General features: G+C 34.0%; 1 protein-coding gene across 2 annotated transcripts in view; it reads right to left on the bottom strand.

The window, feature by feature from the left end:
• Positions 1 to 20,443, bottom strand: part of MMRN1 (multimerin 1) — a 73,667-nt gene that overhangs the window by 36,746 nt on the left and 16,478 nt on the right. For both annotated transcript variants that reach the window (XM_038582138.1, XM_038582139.1), the window contains exon 3: positions 2,127 to 2,246. In XM_038582138.1, the coding sequence (XP_038438066.1) occupies positions 2,127 to 2,246 (120 nt within the window). The remainder of the gene's footprint in view (positions 1 to 2,126; positions 2,247 to 20,443) is intronic.

The following is a 20,443-nucleotide window of genomic DNA, read 5'->3' on the forward strand; positions in this document are numbered from 1 at the left end:
GGGGGTCCCTGGGTGGCTCAGTGATTTAGCACTTGCTTTTGGCCCAGGCATGATCCTGGAGTCACCAGATCGAGTCCTGTGTCGGGCTCTCTGCATGGAGCCTGTTGCTCTGTCTATGTCTCTGCTTCTCTCTCTCTCTCTCTGTGTATCTCTCATGAATAAATAAATTTAAAAAATTAAAAAAAAAACATGGAAGGGAAATGAAGAAATGGTAACATTTTAACATGGCAATCAATAAAATGGTGAATAGTACTAAATTGTAGGCCCTTTATATGTAAATATAAATCACAAATACAATTTGGCCATATTATCCTTACCCCGTGACTTCAATATTTAGCTAATATTTATCAAGTGGGCTTATGAAATGACTATATAATATCTTGTTTAATTTTCTTATTAATTCTATGTGGAAAATATATTATTCTCCTGGTATGCTGATGAAGAACTTGAGGAACAGAGAGATGAAATAACTTGCTCAAAGTCTCGAATCTAAAAGTGATCGAGGTGGGAATTTAATGCATACTGCTTGGGTTAGTCTCTGTTTTATTATCTAGAGTGTGTCCCGTACAACTATATGGAGACAACAATAGTCAGTTTCATGGATAAACCCTGATCATGTGAAGGGAATGTGCTGGAATTCACTGGGCTTTAGGAAACTTGGGTTTTAGTTTCCGCTGTGACTTGAAGGGTAATTCAATATGGGTAAGGTTATTTCTTAATTGTAAAATGAGCTATAAATTCTTTCCATTTCTAAAAATAGGCTAGATAAATTAGCATTTATCGTGTTTATTTCAGGAAATTATATTCAGTAAATAACTCTTGTCAGTGAAATATCTCCAGTCCAGTAGCCAAAGCTGAATAGAAGGTAAGGCTGTTTGGAAAAGGACTCTTTAGAGGTTATTAGGATGAATTCAAGCAGTTAGCTGCATTATTATTAGAGTCCCTGCTTTAGCAAACTGGATCCCTGATAAATGTGGCTCAGACATAATAAAAGAAAAAGTGACAAACACTGTGTATAGATTGAAATAATGAATGAATGGAGAGACCCATTCAAAGATAGAGAAAGATAAGAGACGAGAATAAAGATACGTATTTCTGGTTCATTTAAAGGGAGAGAGAGAGAAAAAAAAACTCACCTTGAACTCAGAAGGGCAGTATAATGGGGTTACTGTGGTAATATTTTCATTACTGAGGAATTAACAATGCATTCTTTGTATCTCCTGTCGATGAGGAAATTGCCACAAAGGGAGTAAATGCTGAAAGCAGAACTGGAGCTCAGCTCTCCCAAATCCCTAAGGTGTGCTTAGCTCTCTGGATCATGAACCTTAGCTATTCCTCCAGAGAGTAAGAAACACCTTGATTTTACATATCCTTACTGTGCATTGTTCCTGATTGCCACTGTGTCAGATTCATTGCCTGAATTATTTGTATGACAATTTGCATAACATGAGCCATCATGGCCTGAATAATAATTTTAGTTTTTATTTCAGGGTCTTCTGAAACACCCTCAGATAAGCTACTGTGACTGTGTGAATGCAGAGAATTTATCAGTTACTCAGCCCCACATCTGAGGACAATTTTTAAATGTCCTAAATAGGTTTTTTTTAAAAAAATGGAAATTAAATAACATGAATCATTAAGATAGGCATATAAAGAAAGGCCTCAGTTAGCTGTTTTATCATGCACCATTGCAATTAGTGGCTTGCCAAGTTATGGACTTCTCTCTTACCTAGTATGAAGCTGAAATTATCAATAAAATCTTAAAACCGTGTATGAATTTTATAAGAATTCAAGGACTGGATTATTGATCAGGTATATAATAAAAGTAATAGTAAAAATGGAAATAAGCATGAAAGTTAACATTTATTGAAGACTCACAAATTACCTGTCCCTTTACTAAGCATATTACTGCATTATCTCACATATTCAAAAACTCCTGTATGAGGCATGTATTATTGGTATCTGCATTTTAACTTACCCCAAATCATGCATATAATTTACTGTGATGACCCCACCCTGACCCTATTATATGTATATACCTGAGATGATTAACTTTCTCTATATATTCAGAGACATACACGAATACAATATAAGCAGTGGCTATTTAAAAAAAAAATGTCACATACCTCTGAGGACAGGATCCACTGGTCCAGCCACAGGGTCCTCTTCCATTTGGAATATAAGTGACTTGGTTGTCTAGGATCACTGTAGGAGATAATCTGGTATGTACATAAGCACACCAATTCCTAAGGAAGAAACAATTTTTGTTAAAAGAAATCATTGTCAAAAAGAATTCTTTCCATTAAAATTATTTTCATAGGCCTGCATCTACTGCTATCAGTGTTATGGATTAGATAATTTGAAAAATTGGTATCTAGCTTTAAAATATCTGGAGACAAGAGAAAACATACTTGTTAATGCATTGCTATAAACATGAAAAGTAAAGACACACTACAAGATGAAAGGAAGTTAATAAAAAAGAGTTAAACCAGAACTTGTATTGTTCCGCTGTAAGGTTAAGTCAAAATCCAAGATTGCTCTTATGGCAAATACCAGTATTAGTACTTAAATTAGAGACCCAGACCTAGGTCCATTACTTCTATTGAACAGTGTACAGTAAGACAAAGGAAAATAAATAAATGCGGTGAGAATAAAAAAAGACAAAAAACGACTGTTACTAGCATCAGATGATATGACTTTGAATAAAAAACTATGACATAGTCTAGATGCAAATGATTATGAGTTTAGCAATGTAGTTAAGATCAAGTTACATTTTTTATAATTAATCAAAATGTATAGCCATGTAGTTAACATTAGTTACAGTTCAATGTACCAACAATAAATTTTAAAAAGGTACTTTTTGAACTTGGCCACAGCAACTTCTTGCAAGATACATCCATGAAGGCAAGAGAAACAAAAGCAAAAATGAATTATTGGGACTTAAAGCTTCTGCACAGCAAAAGAAACGGTCAAAAATACTAAAAGACAACCGACAGAATAGGAGAAGATATTTGCAAATGACAGATCAGATAAAGGCCTAGTATCCAAGATCGATAAAGAACTTATTAAACTCAACAGCAAAGAAACAAACAATCTAATCATGAAATGGGCAAATGACATGAGCAGAAATTTCACAGAGGAAGACATAGACATGGCCAACTAGCACATGAGAAAATGCTCCGCATTATGGACATCAGGCAAATACAGATCAAAACCACAATGAAGGGGATCCCTGGGTGGCGCAGCGGTTTAGCGCCTGCCTTTGGCCCAGGGCGTGATCCTGGAGACCCGGGATCGAATCCCACATCGGGCTCCCAGTGCATGGAGCCTGCTTCTCCCTCTGCCTGTGTCTCTGCCTCTCTCTCTCTCTCTCTCTGTGACTATCATAAATTAAAAAAAAAAAAAAAAAAACACAATGAAATACCACCTCACACCAGTGAGAAAGGGGAAAATTAACAAGACAGGAAGCAACAAAAGTTGGAGAGGATGTGGAGAAAGGGGAAGCCTCTTGCACTGTTGGTGGGAATGTGAACTGGTGCAGCCACTCTGGAAAACTGTGTGGAAGTTCCTCAAAGAGTTAAAAATAGATCTGCCCTACAACCCAGCAATTGCACTGCTGGGATTTACCCCAAAGATACAGATGCAGTGAAACGCGGGAACACTTGCACCCCAATGTTTATAGCAGCAATGTCCCCAATAGCCAAACTGTGGAAGGAGCCTCGGTGTCCATCAGAAGATGACTGGATAAAGAAAATATGGTCTATGTATACAAAGGAATATTACTCAGCCATTAGAAAAGACAAAAACCCACCATTTGCTTTGACGTGGATGGAACTGGAGGGGATTATGCTGAGTGAAGTAACTCAATCGGAAAAGGACAAACATTATAGGTCTCATTCATTTGGGAAATATAAAAATTAGTGAAAGTGAATAAAGGGAAAGGAGAGAAAATGAGTGAAAATATCAGTGAGGGTGACAAAACATGAGAGACACCTAACTCTGGGAAACGAACTAGAGGTAGTGGAAAGGGAGGTGGGCGGGGGGTTGGGGTGACTGGGTGATGGGCACTGAGGGGGGCACTTGGCGGGATGAGCACCGGGTGTTATGCTATATGTTAGCAAATTGAACTCCAATAAAAAAAGGTACTGTTTTCAATAGCAAAAATAACATTATTCTTGTTAAATCCAATGAAGAAGTATAAGATATAATATATATAACTTTTAAGCTTTATTGAAAAGCCTGAAAGATATTACTGCATTATCTCAAATATTCAAAAACTCCTGTATGAGGAGTTTTTGCCTCCATGTATGAGGAAACTCTCCTCCTGTATGAGGAGACTCTGCCTCCTAGAGCCCGCACTTGCTCCTCACCCCACCCTGGCCTGCCCATCCTGTGCTCACCCCTCTCGAGGTTTCCCAATAAACTTCCCCCAGTGGCAAAAAAAAACAAAAAACAACAACAACAAAAAATCCTGTTAATGGATGGTAACAGCCAAGGTATATGTATCAATCCTCCTCAAATTAATCTACAGATTTAGTTCATTTTCAAGTCAAACCTTAATCTGAGGGCAGCCCGGGTGGCTCAGAGGTTTAGTGCCTACCTTCGGCGCAGGGTGTGATCCTGGAGTCCTGGGATGGAGTCCCACATCAGGCTCTGCATGGAGCCTGCTTATCCCTCTGCCTGTGTCTCTGCCTCTCTCTCTCTCTCTCTCTGTGTCTCTCATGAATAAATAAAATCTTAAAAAAAAAAACCTTAATTTGATATAAGTTTCATAAGCTTATTTGATTTTTTTGTGTAATAAACTAAAAAACATGAATTTCAGAAATTTCTGGCTCTGGCCATAACAGAGCATGGGAAAGATTTACTTTCCCTTGGTAAAATCTATAAAGCTGGGCAAGATATATGAAGCAATAATTTTCAGATGTTAAACAACAGACAATGCAGAGAAATGATTTTTTGAGAGAAGGGACCAACATAATGTGAATTCTATATTAAATCTAGTTTTCTGCCTGCAAACAATTTTCAAACTACATCACAAAGGGGTGGGCCCCAAAGAGAGAGAGTACTGGGTAAAGGAAACAGGGATCTGAGTTTGGGGCTTACGGAGGTGGTTAAAATATGTGGATAAAGGTCATAGAATGAGCGAGAGTAACAGAGATGCCATCTTAAAAATCAACACAGGATTTTAAAAAAATCTTGGGTTGAATACTGTGCAGTGCTTGCAAAAAGTAGTCTTTGCAAGGCCACCAGAGAACAAGTATTATGAAGCTGCATGAGCTGAACAGAGATACCAGATTTTACCCCATTGTGGAGAATTCTGATCACCAAAGAGAGAGTTCTTATTAAACATTTGAGTATTCACCTGAAGCTAACAATGACTGCATCCAGTAGGGTCAGGCTAATCTAGACTCACCCCAACAAAACTTAAAAAAAAAAAAAAAAAAAACCCTTGATATAAATAACTTCATGCCAGAAAAGAAGTCAATGCTCTTTAGTGGAAGACAAGAAAATCTGTTCATAACATAGCAACCCAGCATAAAAAACAAACCATGATAAAAACTGGACATGTGAAGAAGCTGGAATATAAGACAAAACCTGAGTTAAAATCCAATACACAGGGACAAAACTAAGCAGAGATGACACAGATGTTGAATTAGTAACCAATGACTAAAATAGTTATTGTAAACCTTTTCAAGATTATCAAGGGAAAAAATGAGTATAGTGTATAAACTCATGGCAAATCTCAAAAAAAAAAAAGAACCATTAAATAGAACAAAAACATGCAGGATATGAATAAAAATGGACTGGATTGGGCTTAATAGAAGTTTGTTAATTTGTTTTTTTTTTTAAGATTTTTAATTTATTTATTCATGAGAGACATACAGAGAAAGGCAGAGACATAGGCAGAGGGAGAAGCAGACTCCATGCAGGGAGCCTGATGTGGGACTCGACCCAGGAACTCCCAGATCATGCCCTGAGCCAAAGGCAAATGCTCAACCGCTGAGCCACCAGGTTGTCCCATTAACAGAAGTTTGAACCCTGGACATTAAGATCAATAAACTTGGAAGCAAGGCAAAAGAAACCATCTAAACTGAAGTTTGGAGGAAAAATGATTAAAGTAAAAATGAAAAGAAACTCAAGTGGTCTAAAATATATTAGTTAAAGTTCTAGAAGAGAAGCAGAAAGATCAAGTTTGAGTAAATAGTTGAAGAAATAAAGGCTAAAATTTTCTAAATTTGGTAGAATATCAGTCTTCAGATCTAAGAAGCTCAATGAATCCCGGAGAATGACCACAAAGTAAAACTTACCTTAAGCATGTTATAAATTCCAGACAAAAAACATAAAGAGAGCAAAAAGCAGACAAAGCAAATTATGAAGAGAATGGACTACCTCAACTTGGTAAAGGACATCCATGAAAAACCTACAATTAACATCATACTAAGTACTGAAAGAATGAAAACTTTCCTTTGAGATCAGGAACAAAACAATAATGTTTGCTCTTGTAAACTATTTAACATTTTACTATAGGTTCTAGTCAGGCAATTATGTATTTTCATTTCTTCTATTTAGAAAATTATTTAAAACCCACAAAAACGCTACTAAAACTTATAAGCACATACAGCAAGTTTACAATATACTAAAAGCAGGATGCCTGGGTGTCTTAGTTAAGTGTCTGCCTTGAGCTCAGGTCATGGGATTAATTCTTCTTCCTCTGCCTCTGTTCTCTCTCGCAAATAAATAAATAAAATCTTTTTAAAGACCCCAATATACAAAAAGCAATTGTATTTCTACACACAAGCAATGAACTACTCAAAGATGAAATTAAGAGAACAATTCCATTTACAATAGCATCAAAAAGAAGCATATGCTCAGGAATAGATTTGACAAAAGAAGTACAAAAATTACAAAATATCATAGAAAGAAATACAACCTAAATAAATGGAAAGCATTCACTGAATGGAAGACTTAATATTATTAGAATGGTAATAGTTTCTAAATTGATCTACAGCTTCAACACAATCCCATTCAAAATCCCTCCTGCTATTTTTTGCAGAAACTTAAAGCTGTTCTTAAAATTCATGTAGAAATGCAAGAAACTCAGAATAGCCAAAACACCATTGAAAAATAGAGGGCTCATTACTCACACTGTCCAATGTCAAAGCTTATTACAAACTACAATAATTGAAAGTGTATTTGACCAGTGTAAGAATAGTGCTATCGATCAATGGAATAGAATTCAGAGTCCAGAAATAAACCTTTATTTTATTACATTTATGGTCAACTAATTTTTCACAAGGGTGCCAAGCAATTCAAGAGGGAAAGAATATTCTTTTCAACAAATGATGGTAAGACAAAATGGGTAACCACAGGCAAGCAGGGAAAGTTGGACTCCTATCTCATACCAGATCTAAAAAATCAACTTAGATATTGATCAAAGAGTTAAAGTTAAGAGCTAAAACTGTAAAACTATTAGAAAAAAGCAAAGGCATATATCTGCATGAACTGGGATTTCTTGCTAGCGTAATAAGGCAAGAAAGAGAAGTGAAGTCACCCTGACTAAAAATTAATAAGTAAAATTATGTTTCCTTGCAGAAAACTTGGGTTTTATGTAGAAGATCATGATGAATCTACAAAAAAAAAAAAGCTATTGAAGATAGTGAATTTAGCAAGATCTAAAGCAAATATACAGGAAAATCAATTATACTTATATGTACTAAATAAAATACTTAACAGTATAAAGTTTAAGAATTTTTGTTCATGTGAAGACACCAGAAGTGATGAGAAAAGAAGAGTCTATGGGGCCCCTGGGTGGCTTAGTCAGCTAAGTGTCCAGCTTTTGGTTTTGGCTCAGGTCTTGATCTCAGGGTCATGAGATTGAGCATCATGCAACTCTGTTTTCGGCAGGAGGTGAATATTCTTTTTTTTTTTTTTTTTTACGAGGTGAATATTCTGAATATTCTTAATATGAATAAGAATATGCTTAATATTCTTCCTTCTCCCTCTGCCTCTGTCCCTCTGCTCTCTCTCTAGAAAGAGAGAGAGAGAGGCTATAAATCAGAAGTTTAGCATTCAGAATATGTAACAAATTTTCATCAATAAGTATGATAAGGACAGGAAAAAATAGAACAATAGAAAAGTGGACAAACTATTTGAACAAACTTTTTATACAAGGAAATACCAATGACCATTAAACATATTTTTTTAAAAAAAGGTCCATTTTGTTGGTATCAAAAAGGTGCAAATTAAGATCAAAATGGAATAATATTTTATGTTCCAGAATAATCAAACATTGAGAATTTGACAATCTCACATGTTCAGAAGATAGAGAATAGAAGGAATCTCGTAAATACTGTTGATAGAAGATAACCATTTTGAAAAACAATTTGTTAATATTATGTAACAATGAGCATGTAAATCCCTCTGACCCACTGGTTATACTTCTTGATATATATTTTAGAGAAACGACTGCAGAAGTATACCAGTAATCATATATATTTATAGCAGCAGGCATTATTCATAATTATCAAAAGCTAAAAGTAACTCAAATGTCTATTTAACATGGGATGGAGAAATATGTGCTGAAATATATACACAATGGGCATTATTCACTATGAAAAATGAATATATATGTAATGTATATTGTATATAATATAATATTATCCAATAGTCCAAATTTAGCTTATTAAACTTGTGTGACACAAACAGGTTACAGAAGAAATATAATATGATGCTTTTTTTCTTATATAAAGTTAAAAAATAAAAGTCAATAGTATATTGTTATGATACCTATATATTTGGTAAAATTATATTTAATAATGCAACAATTTTATATGAACCAAATATAGCATAATTTAAAATGTTATGATCACGAGTAAAATAAATAAATCCTGTCTTATAGATTTAGCTGACTTGCTGTTCTGATACTCACGTCTTATCAATTAGACCATACTGCATCTATAACTTTTCTCAAACCAGTTTCTAAGAAACTTTCTTTATATCCATCCATGTATCCTTATTCTCTTCAACATATAAAATAGGATAGAAATAGCTGGGAAACTTTCACCACATCAAAGTCATTTGCCACAAAAATGTCATGATCAGACAAAAATAGCCTTTATTTTGTATTTTTAGTATGTATTTTTAGATGATATTCAAACATTAGAAGCCATCCAAAGCAATAGAGATATTTAAAGATATTTCTTACCTCAAGGAATTTTAAATTGTAAACATAGATTAGTGCTACAAATGGAGTTGTATGGGATGAAGAGAGAATTAAATAATACCTATTAAATAAGAGTAGACACAAAATATTATTTGCAATTGCATAAAAATAAGTTATTAAACAAATTATATGAGAAAATAAATTATCTAGCACAGATGGGTGAATCTAGTTGCTATAGGCAGAAGTCTGGAAAGTGTTTTTATTGTGCTTATAATGTAACATAAATCACTTTTCTAATTTTTATTTATTTTATTTTATTTTTAAAGATTTTATTTACTTATTCATGAGAGACACAGAGAAGGGGCAGAGACACAGGCAGAGGGAGAAGCAGGCTCCAAGCAGGGAGCCTGATGGGGAACTCGATCCCAGGACTCCAGGATGACGCCCTGGGCTGAAGGTGGCGCTAAATCGCTGAGCCACCCAAGCATCCCCTCTTCTCTAATTTTTAAAGGTAGGCAGCAGAATATATCTATCTATCTATCTATCTATCTATCTATCTATCTATCTATCTATCTAAATACTGTTTAGAAAAAGAGCAATCAGCTTCACTCCTGGTGCAATACCAGCTCTTCTATCAAAAAGACTCTGTGCCAATCTATGGAAAATTCTTAATAGCTATAGGTTAATTGAATGATTAGATCTGATTTTTTTCTCCTTATTTTTTTTCTATAGTAAATAAATGCAGCTCGTTATGTTTAATTTATATTCTACCCTCCCACTTAGGATGAGTTTTTTTTTTGGGGGGGAGGGGCAGGAATGATTTACAAAGTATGGTATTAAAACAAATGTTCTATGTATGGCTGTATAATCTAATTGCTACAAGTAGAAATCAGTATGACATACATGCCTCTAAGTCAGTAGAAGATTTGAAATCTATTTTGCCTAAAAATAAAAATCATAATTAAAATAATACAAAAATCAATCTAAAAGACCAAAGGGGGAACAGTTTTTCCTGATATTAGAGCCACTGAAGTTAGTAAGCTTCTGGTTTGGAGTATTTAGGCTTCTTGGGACCAAATTTTTTTTTACAAATAAGGCTGACTCAGTCATTCATCCACCCATGGCAAAAATATTGAGCACCATATAGTTTATTGTGCATGGATCTTTTGAATGAGAAGTTTGAATATTTAGTTCCATAAAGATAAAGACCTTTTGGCACATTTTATAAAAGCAGGGTGATCCTTGCAAAAATAATATGAAACCAAGTACTGGCAAAAGCAAGAAATATAATTAAGAAAGGTTTCAAATGGACACGATCACAAAAAAAGGGGTATTTTAAAAAATTAATTAGATTTTTTATGCAAATCCACTGATTATCCTAATTATAGAGAATCACTAACTTCAACAGAAGCAGTTAAAGTCTGTCACATGAATTGGCTGCATGACTGTTGAGGGCGGTGTATGAGGCAGGAAAAATAAAGTACTGCCATCCCTATGTATTCTGGGCTTTGGAAAAAAGGATGATAGATGGATAGATAGACAGATGATAGATATAGATATTGTTTGTGAGAATAAATCCCAGTGTCACCTGGAGAGATTTTTTAAATTCTCAAATTCTGAAACAATCTCATGACTGAGAGAGTTGAGTAGGGAAAAAGCAAACCAGCAGATCGCTCATGGCCCGGCAATCTTTGATCCGGTATAAATTGGAAGAACTATCCACAGCCAAGGAGCCCCTGGTGTGACTCATAATTGGGTTTATGCTACTGATGAAATAAGCTCATTAAGGGATGTTGAAAATGTAAATAGAAAATTTAAAACCAAATTATCAGAAAATATAAGTTTCAAAACAGAAAATTAAGGATGGTAAAATGGTGACAGACAGTATAAAGGCAAATCAAATGATCCCAGACAAGCATTTTGCTGAATCTAAAAATCCTTTGTACCTTTCCAGACTGATTATGGTGGATGATGAGCAGTTACTTTGAAGTGTTTAGCTTTCCATGGGGTCATAACCCTCCAAACAGCATACTGCCTTTGGGATTCTCTATAAGAGTAATAACACTGTTTCTTTTGTGCAGCAACGTGTACTGAAAAAAAGCTTGTATTGATTCTTTGGATTTTCCAAGTTAATAGGTAAAAGATTTGTTCTAGGAAAAACTAGGCAGTTTTGGTTTTTTGTGAACACCCCCCTAGCTTGCAGAGCATACAAAATAGCAGGGAGAAAAAGGATTCTAGTTTGACTTCCACAACTCAAAGTCTTATGGATAATGAACTAAGAGAAGCTTTGTAAATAAACAATCTACTGTACTTTTGATTGAAATGTTTTAGAAACCCAGTCTTCCAGGGAGCTAGTAAATAGACTAAATTTAAAAAAAAATGTTCCATTAATTAGTGATTTGTGATTTGCAGCATACCCTGACCAAACCATGACCCAATCATATCCATTCTTATCCTGAACCAAGAGTGGACTGAGCAATAAAGGTTTCATTTAAATAATGACCACAACAGATATTTTCTTTAAGAAATAAAAGATAACAATCAACATGTCCATTTAGACTAGTCCTTAAAACTCATATTAATAAATTGCTTGCAACCATATTCATAAAAGGATGAATGTTTAAACTTGGATCATGATAATCTGTGGCTCAAATTGACACAATAGCACAAAAGGAACAGATCCTGAGGATATTCACTAGACATCAAGGTAAGCCAGCAAAATCCTCACCATAAATTACCCAATGGTATGTAATTTTTTTCTAGGTAGTTGGGGAAGATTCTGTGTTTGGGGAGACTTTATGAAGTGAAGGATCTTTATGATTTTGTCTCCCGCAATCTCCTTATTGAGATAGATTTAGGAATTCAATGAGGAACAAGAGGGAACTCAAATTAAAGCATTCTCAAAGAGGATTATTTTGTAACTCTCCTATCAGTCTCCGACACCTCACCTAACATCCACCTATGCCTCTAACTTGAGAACCTTCTTTACCTTGTACCTAAAGATGACTACAAATTACAAATGATAAAAATGTATACATGTATTAATGAGTTCATAAGTGCCTCAGGGAAAGGGCTAAGTTTTCTATGGGATTTAATTTATAGATGAGAATATTAATTAATCCTTCACAAAAAAAACCCCAGTTCATTCATGTTGCCACTAATTTATCATATGAAGAACCTTTTTGTTTTTATTACAAGATGGTGATTACATGGATATAGATTCCAAAAAAACCGTACCTGAGCTAAGTTTGACCATCACTGTTTAACAGCGAAATTATGGTGTAGTACACTAAACCCCTCAAATACAGAGCAATTAAATTCCCACCAAATTCAAAGGTGATAAGTGAGATGAACATATTCTAAATATATGAAAAGCAGTCATGTGTTTTTAGTGACAAGTGTTTACTACTTTTATAAATCCAACCTACTCATTTCTCAATAACATATGGAGTCAATTTCTTTTCTCTCCTTTTGCCTTTCTTTCTTCTATAAATTAGTAAAAAGTAATGCACTTTAAAAGGAAAATAAATGTTAAAGTTAAGAATATATCCTCACAAGTCTAATTTCATTGATGTCAATAATTAGGAAAGAAAACAATCAAACAAAGCCTTATTTGGTTCAATTGCTATTGAACTATTGTAAGTTCCGGAGGATAAACATATGTTCTACGTTTGTAAAAAGAGAACAGATTTACCAGTCAGGATAAATGTTCTCTCTAGCACACTATCTTAATTTAAGAACATCATTAAAATTTCATGAATAACAATAGCCAAAAGACAGAAACAGAGTGCATATGACAGATGAATGGATAAAGAAATGTGATATATAGGTATCTATCTATCATCTATCTATCATCTATCTATCTATAATGGAATATTGTTCAGCCTTAAAAAGGAAGGGAATTCAGCCACATGCTATAATATGAATGGATGAAAAGGGAAAAAAGAAGGAAAAGGAAGAGAAGGGAAAGGAGGGGTTTGTCTCAACTTCATAGCCATCACAAACACAGGCTTTTTTCACTTCTCTAAGTCAGACTCAGAAGGTCATTTCTGATGATGAAGGGCTACCTCCTGAGCAAGATTTTTATTCTCTTTTACTCCACATATGCGGGCAAATGAACAAGAGATTGCATTTATGTGTCTGGAGTTTTTGTCTCTGTTTTTTCTCCTGAATGAAGCAGAAGAGGAAGAGCAGAGACTGGTATACCTGCATAATCGAAACAAAATAATAAGGAAAAATTTCCCTAACTAGAGAGGGAACATCGTTGTTGACTTATGCTCAAGTCAGACTGCTTACTTTTAGATTTTGACTCTACAACTCTTAGCTATTAGCTTGTTCATTAAATGTGGCTTCCTCATCTATACAATAAGTATAATAATATAACCTATCTCACAGGGTTGTTGTGAGACCAAATGAATTAATATAATATATATAAAACCCTTGCTGCTGCTGAAGATTACAAGATTCAGAGAGTTTGTAAGATTTTTTTATAAAGGGAATACATGTCTGTATATCTATCTATATATTTATATATCTCCCAATTTTTGTCATATATGCAAATAGAGAGACATGGCTCCTTTTTTACTTCTTTAATAACCTGATAAATTTATCTTAACCATAATTGCTTTTATATATATACATACATGTATATATACATATATGGCACCCCAAGCACCCTAAAATGTTTCTATAGTCTTAAAAAATTATGAACATAAATACTTCCCAAATGTTATGAAATCTTTATTTTATGTCTTTATTTTTTAATCAAATTATAACAAGAATACCTTTATCAAATTATTAATTTGAGACACTAGAATTTACATGAGTTCACGAGTCATAAATGAGAAAGTACTCCAAAGGAAATATGTATATATACACAATATGAAAGAAAAAAATAGAAATTGAACGTAAGTACTTAGATTTAGTAAAAAGATTCTTGATATGTAAATCACACATGAATAAAACATTAGATTTTTTACATTTAGTTTGGCTAATAGTCCAAAGGTAATTTCATATAGATACTAAGCTCCTTAAGAAAATAACTTGTTTTCATCTAATCTCCTTAAGAAAATAACTATTTTCAAACAAATAAAATTTGTGTTTGTAATTCATTAATATTTTAGTGCAAGTACCTTTATATTGTCCATCTTTATCTCAAAATTCCACATAATATTTAAACTTGGATAGAAGTATTAGTTTTATAAAAGAGTCATGTAAATAAATGTTTAAAACAAATTTTGAAAGGCAATCATGCAAAGCTCAGATCATGGGGAATTTCTGGTATTCTAATATTTTAATTTTCTGGTTAAATTAGGTTTTAAAAAGAAACTCTTTCTTTATATACCAACTTTTGCAATTAAAGTCTTTTGGCAGGCATCATTAATTTGCCTTCCATCGTGGGCAGTGTATGGTAAATGTAATTGAATTTCTGATGATAGATGACTGTACAGTGCCTCAGAGTCACAAATTATTGTGTATATACAATATTCTCATTTCATTTTAGGAGAATGAACCGAATGTGTCCATTCCAGGGGATATGTATGGAGTTTGCTTTTTGATCCACTATTTTTTTTTTTAAGATTTTATTTATTCACGAGAGACACATGGAGAGAGAGAGGTAGAGACACAGGCAGAGGTAGAAGCAGGCTCCATGCAGCGAGCCCGACGTGGGACTCAATCCCTGGTCTCCAGGATCAGGCCCTGGACTGAAGGCGGCGCTAAACCGTCGAGCCACCCGGGCTGCTCTTAATCCACTATTTTTTAAAGTTTAAAGTTAATGATATATTTTTAAGAGACGCGTTGAATTAGAAATATATAACATATATATATATAATTGTATATTTATAAGTAATAATTCTTAAAGTTACTTAAATATAACCTTTTTCATAAATTTGTTGTATTTCACCTAACTTTTTTATTTTTTGTTTCTTTTCCCCACACTGTGACTTCAGCCTATTTGGAGACATTGTAAACTGTTTCTACTCCAGTAGGTGTCAGGCTCTCACAGTGTGCAAACCAGAAAGCCTCAGAAAAGGCAGGCTAACAGATGCTATGATGCTTAGCTCTATACTTACTCTAGTTGTTCCTGTAAACTAACTCTTTTAGCATTTTGTCTTAAATAATAGGTGTTTAAAGTAATATTTTCATATTAAAAAAAGCCCAAAGGTGTGGAAATACAAAAGTTTCTCATTTAACCACCTAGGACTATATAAGCACTCCTTAAACTCTAGCATGTATAATAGAGTATGTATTTATATATTCAATAGTAATTTAGAGAGGAGAAATATGAAAGGAATGAAATAAAAGGAAATGATTAATGAGAAAAAATTAAGACACAGAATGTACTCCACTGAGTGTTAGTTTTCACTGGCAGTAATCTAGTAGATGCATTTATTTCCCGAAGAAATTAAAAAAATATACTGTAACATAATGGTGCATTTCTCTTGAGAATTTTATAGCTTGTGAGAGCAATCCCTTTGTATTCTATTAGGTCTGATAATAACTTTGCAAAATACACATGACATAGATCAAATGTTTGTGTCCCACTAAAATTTACATGTTAAAATCCAAATGTCCAATATAATAATATTGGGACTGGGGTCATTGGGAGATGGCAGTGCCTCTTGATGGGATTAGTGCCCTTATTAAAGAGGCCTTAGAGAGATTCCTCTTTCCTTTTATCATGTTTGAAATCTGGAAACCCAGAAAAGGGCTCTCCCTTGCCCATGTTAGTCTCAGATGTCCAGCATTCAAAACTGTGAGAAATAAATTTCTGTTGTTTATAAACCACCCAGTCTGTATTATTTTGGTCTAGCAGCCACAAGGAACTGAGACAACATATAAATTTAACTGATCAAATTTTTCACACATAAAACCTACCCATAATTCAAAGATATAAGCAGCAAAATGCACATTATATTAGTAGAATTAATTTAATGGTTAGTTTTGCAATTTCAAGCATTATGTTTTTAAATGTGGTGCTTAAAATGTTTATTTACAAGTGGTCTAGTGAAAAAAGAACAAGTGGTCTAGTGAAAGATCTTGGAGAACTTACCATTTTATACATTATATTAGAAGTCATAATTCATTTAAAGTAAACTACCTATTTGTGCATAAAGCAAGTTATATAGCTTATGGGAAAAGAATAAAGTTCTAAAAGAAAGGTCATTAAATTTAGCAAATAAAATGTTCATCTTGCTTGATATTCAACTTTTATTTTGCTTCTGGAATCTTTCATTAACATTTTACCCTATTGATGACCCTTATGTATATAAAATAACATAATAAAAAGTAGAAAACTCTCTGACTAGCCATAGTTGCCGCTAACTTTTGGATGGATGTGAAGTTCAAAGCAGAGATTAAGACTAGAGATATAAATTTGTAAAATATAGAAATATGGACACTTGGCTAAGGGGAGTTTTTTGTTCATTTTTATTTGTTTGTTTTAAAATACAAGGGAGGGGAGAATAGAACAGAATAGAGAACCCAGAAATGGATCCACAACTCTATGGTCAACTAATTTTCAACAAATCAGGAAAGAATATCCTGTGGAAAGAAAAGAAACAAAACAGATGAACAAAGGGGAAGGGGAAAAAAAGAGATAGGGAATCAAAGCACAAGAGACTCTTACCTACAGAGAAACTTGAGGGTTACCAAAGGGGATATGGAGGGTGGGTTGGACAGATGGGTGATGCATATTAAGGAGGGCGCTTGTGATGAGCACTAGGTGTTATATGTAAGTGATGAATTACTAAATTCTACTCTGAAACCAAAAAAAGAAAAAAAATAAGAAAAGCAATGTTCCCATTTTCAGGGGATATATGTTCTATTGTGGAAAAACAAAAGATACAACCATCTACATAAATAAATCCAATATTTTCATGTGAGTGCCATGAAGAAAAAAGATAAAGGTGATACAATAAGAACAGCAAATTTCCATATGGGTAATTAGATGTAATCAGGGTAATATCCCTCTCATCGAGGAGGGATATTAAAGCTAAAGGTGTATGAGGAAAAGAATTCTCTCTTTCCATATACTGAAAGAAGAGCATTCTAGCAAGAATGAACAGGAAGCTTCCTTGAGATGCATACAAACTGAACAAGTTCAGTACCCAGGGAGAGGGCCTGTATGGCTGGAGGAACGGAGGTTGAATGAACTTAGAGTGTGATGATGATGGGATCATGGAGATAGGGGTCATAACAAGCAAGACTCTGTGGGCCACAGTGAAGATTTAGGATTTTATTCTAAATAGAATGGAAATCTACTGAGTGATTTTTAGCAAGTGTGCCAAATGCTAAAGTCCACAGATTTGAAGACAATATCTCTGAAATCAAGAATACATTTTAAAATCATTGGTATTTTTCACTCACTATTGTCAGATAGTAGTTATTGCATTGCTATAGAGACACCTTGACCAGTTTCATTTATCTTTTCATTTTAAGTATGCAAGAGTGACATGTATATATAGAAATAAAAATAACCTCTAAGAGATAAATCTAAAAATTGTAAGAAATAGTGATATATTTTTCTTATTAGTATGATAAATAATATCACAAAAGATGAAGTCTTACATCAAAAGAAATGCATTATTTCAATTTAAAAGTTTAAACACCTTAAATTTACACAATGATATATGTCAAATTTATTTATTTATTTTTAAGTTTAAAGAATCTCTTGCTTGTGTGGAACATGGATTACAAGGGGCAAGAGTGGTCACATGTGGACAAGCTACGATTCCTATGGGGGATAATGATGGCTAAGAAAGGAGAGTATAGGGAAGATAGAGAGGGATTGGGGATATAGTAGAGGGAGTACCAATAAGACTTCTTGATAGATTAGATAAAAGCTGGGAGGGAAAGACAAATGTCAAGGATATATCCAGGGTTTCTAGTTACAGAACTAGAGATTTAATGGATGGTGAAGATTCACATATATGTAAGCAGGGGTTGGAATTGTGGGAGAACTTAAATAGGCAATGACATCTATCAATACCTCATATTACTTAGTATGCTCTTAGGGGAGACTTACTCACCTTCAGAGTAGGCCATTCACTCTGTTACATACTCCTGTAAGCTTCATTCAGAATGTTTACTACCCTTTGGATTCAATATCAGCATTTGTGATTCACTGTTTTTCTTTCCAATGTTCTTACCTCTGGACTGTAGACTCCATGAAGGCAGAAGAGGTGGCAGTTTTTGTTCACTATTTTACCCTCAGCACAAGTATAATGCTGGAGACAAATTAGGTCCTCAGCAAATAATTGTTCAATGTATAAATATGTTAATTCTATTTTTTTTTTATCCTGCTTATTTCAAAGTGCTTGATCACTGACCAACAACCACTCTACCAGATAGGAAACCACAGCTCTAGGGTAACCAGGAATTTCTGCAGCACTAAATTGAGAGAAAGTACAAGATGGGACAAAAATATGCCAGAAAAATCTTTAGACAGAGGTATTCCTTTTACTTAGAATCACTATAAAATTCCAAGGGCAGTAAGAAACAAACACAACGTAACAACAACAAAAACCTAAAATGAATCCGCTAGATTTCATCATAGAGAAATAAGAATATTTCTTTGGGGAGGATTCCTCTTTATATTCACATATTAATCTCTAAATTTTGCATCCAGCTTGTTAAATATTTATTGTGTACCTATTATAAACCAGAGACTTTGCTAGCATTCATAATATGTCTCCATAAGAAAGGAGATCACAAAGTTCACTCTAATTATAATACACTACTGTAAGTGTAGTGATAGAAGAATTCAAGGAGAGCTCTATTAAAGTTAGAAGGGCCACCTGACAGCCTGAGAAGGCTTCCTGGAGCTATTATTATTGGGTGTAAAGGAAGTAGATGATGAGAAAAAACCATGTTAGCCAAAGGGACAAGGGACAAGCAGGGTACAATGATAGGTTTAATGAATAGCATATTGTAGACCAGAGACTCACAAATTTTACTGGCCAGCAAGTCACAGAAGACAATGCTGGGGAGGTAGGCAGAAGTCAGATCAAGGATGACATTGTATAACTAATTGGGTAAGGATCTGGGCTTTATTCCGGAAGCAAGGAATATCCTCTGAAGACTCAGAAGCAGGGAAATAAACTCGTAACTCTCATTTACCCACTTGGGAGAACAGACTGCACTTGCTAAAGGAGTATAGTGTAGGGGTTGAAAGTTATGTCCCTGAAGCCAGCCAACCCGAGCTTGAATCTCTGCCCTGAGATTGACTTTTAAGTGATCTTAGTTAAATTACTTAATCTCTCTTAATCTTCTTCATGGAGTTATGATAGAGATTAAATAATTGAAAAGTGCAATACAGAGCAATACAGTGCTAGGAACAGGTGTCATAAAGTGTTTGCTATTGTTATTATTTCCTAATCAAATGAAAAAATGAAAGACTTCATCAAAGCTTCTTTGCGTCAGCATTGTGTCCATAAGGCATGGAACTGTTTTCTCTAGCACCATTTCAATTGCATGGCAAACAAGTAATAAATCTTGGACCTGATGGAAAGCATTACCAAAAGAAAACCTCAGGCTTTCCAGGGCCTCAGGCTATTGAATAAGTACAGTCAGTACTTTTCTCTAGAAAAAATTTAAATTATTTTCATTGGAAAATCCATGGAGTAAGTTCTCTTCAGCGGGTTACACCTTAAATATCGTTTCCTCCTAACACATATTGAGTTTTTAAAAACCTGAAGATATGTTATTGCTTACTTTTTATAAGATACATCCATGCAGGCAGAATCATTCTTAGTTTTACAATTTTATATATCCTTAGAAACTAGAATAGTCTTAGGCACATAATAAAACAATTAGCATTTATTTAAAAGCTAGCATTTCTCAAATGATCAATTACTAGTTCTAATTATGAAGCAATTATATGCCACTTTCTATATAAAACTTAAGTGACATTTTAGTGTGAATTTTCCCTTTCTTGTTTTGATTATATTTCATATTCTATTGAAAAATCTCTTGATGACAGCATCTTTCAAAAATTCATGATCATTTTCAATGAGTGCCTAAGAGTTCTATATAATTGGTTTGAAAATAAAATTATAGAGTCTAATAAAATATGACTAATAGAAATGATCATATAAGTGGCATGGCATTTGCTATCATTATTTAATAGACCACATTCTGTTGCCCCTTAACATGAAAATGTTTAATTCATATCTGTCAAAATGTCTGTTATAGGGAAAGTTTATCCAACCCTAAGTTGGACATTTTGTAATCTGTAAGTTTGGATTGTTCTAAATTCCACTAAGTATTTAGTTTAAA

Source organism: Canis lupus, chromosome 32, assembly GCF_011100685.1.
Source record: "Canis lupus familiaris isolate Mischka breed German Shepherd chromosome 32, alternate assembly UU_Cfam_GSD_1.0, whole genome shotgun sequence".
Classification (NCBI taxonomy): Eukaryota; Metazoa; Chordata; class Mammalia; order Carnivora; family Canidae; genus Canis; species Canis lupus.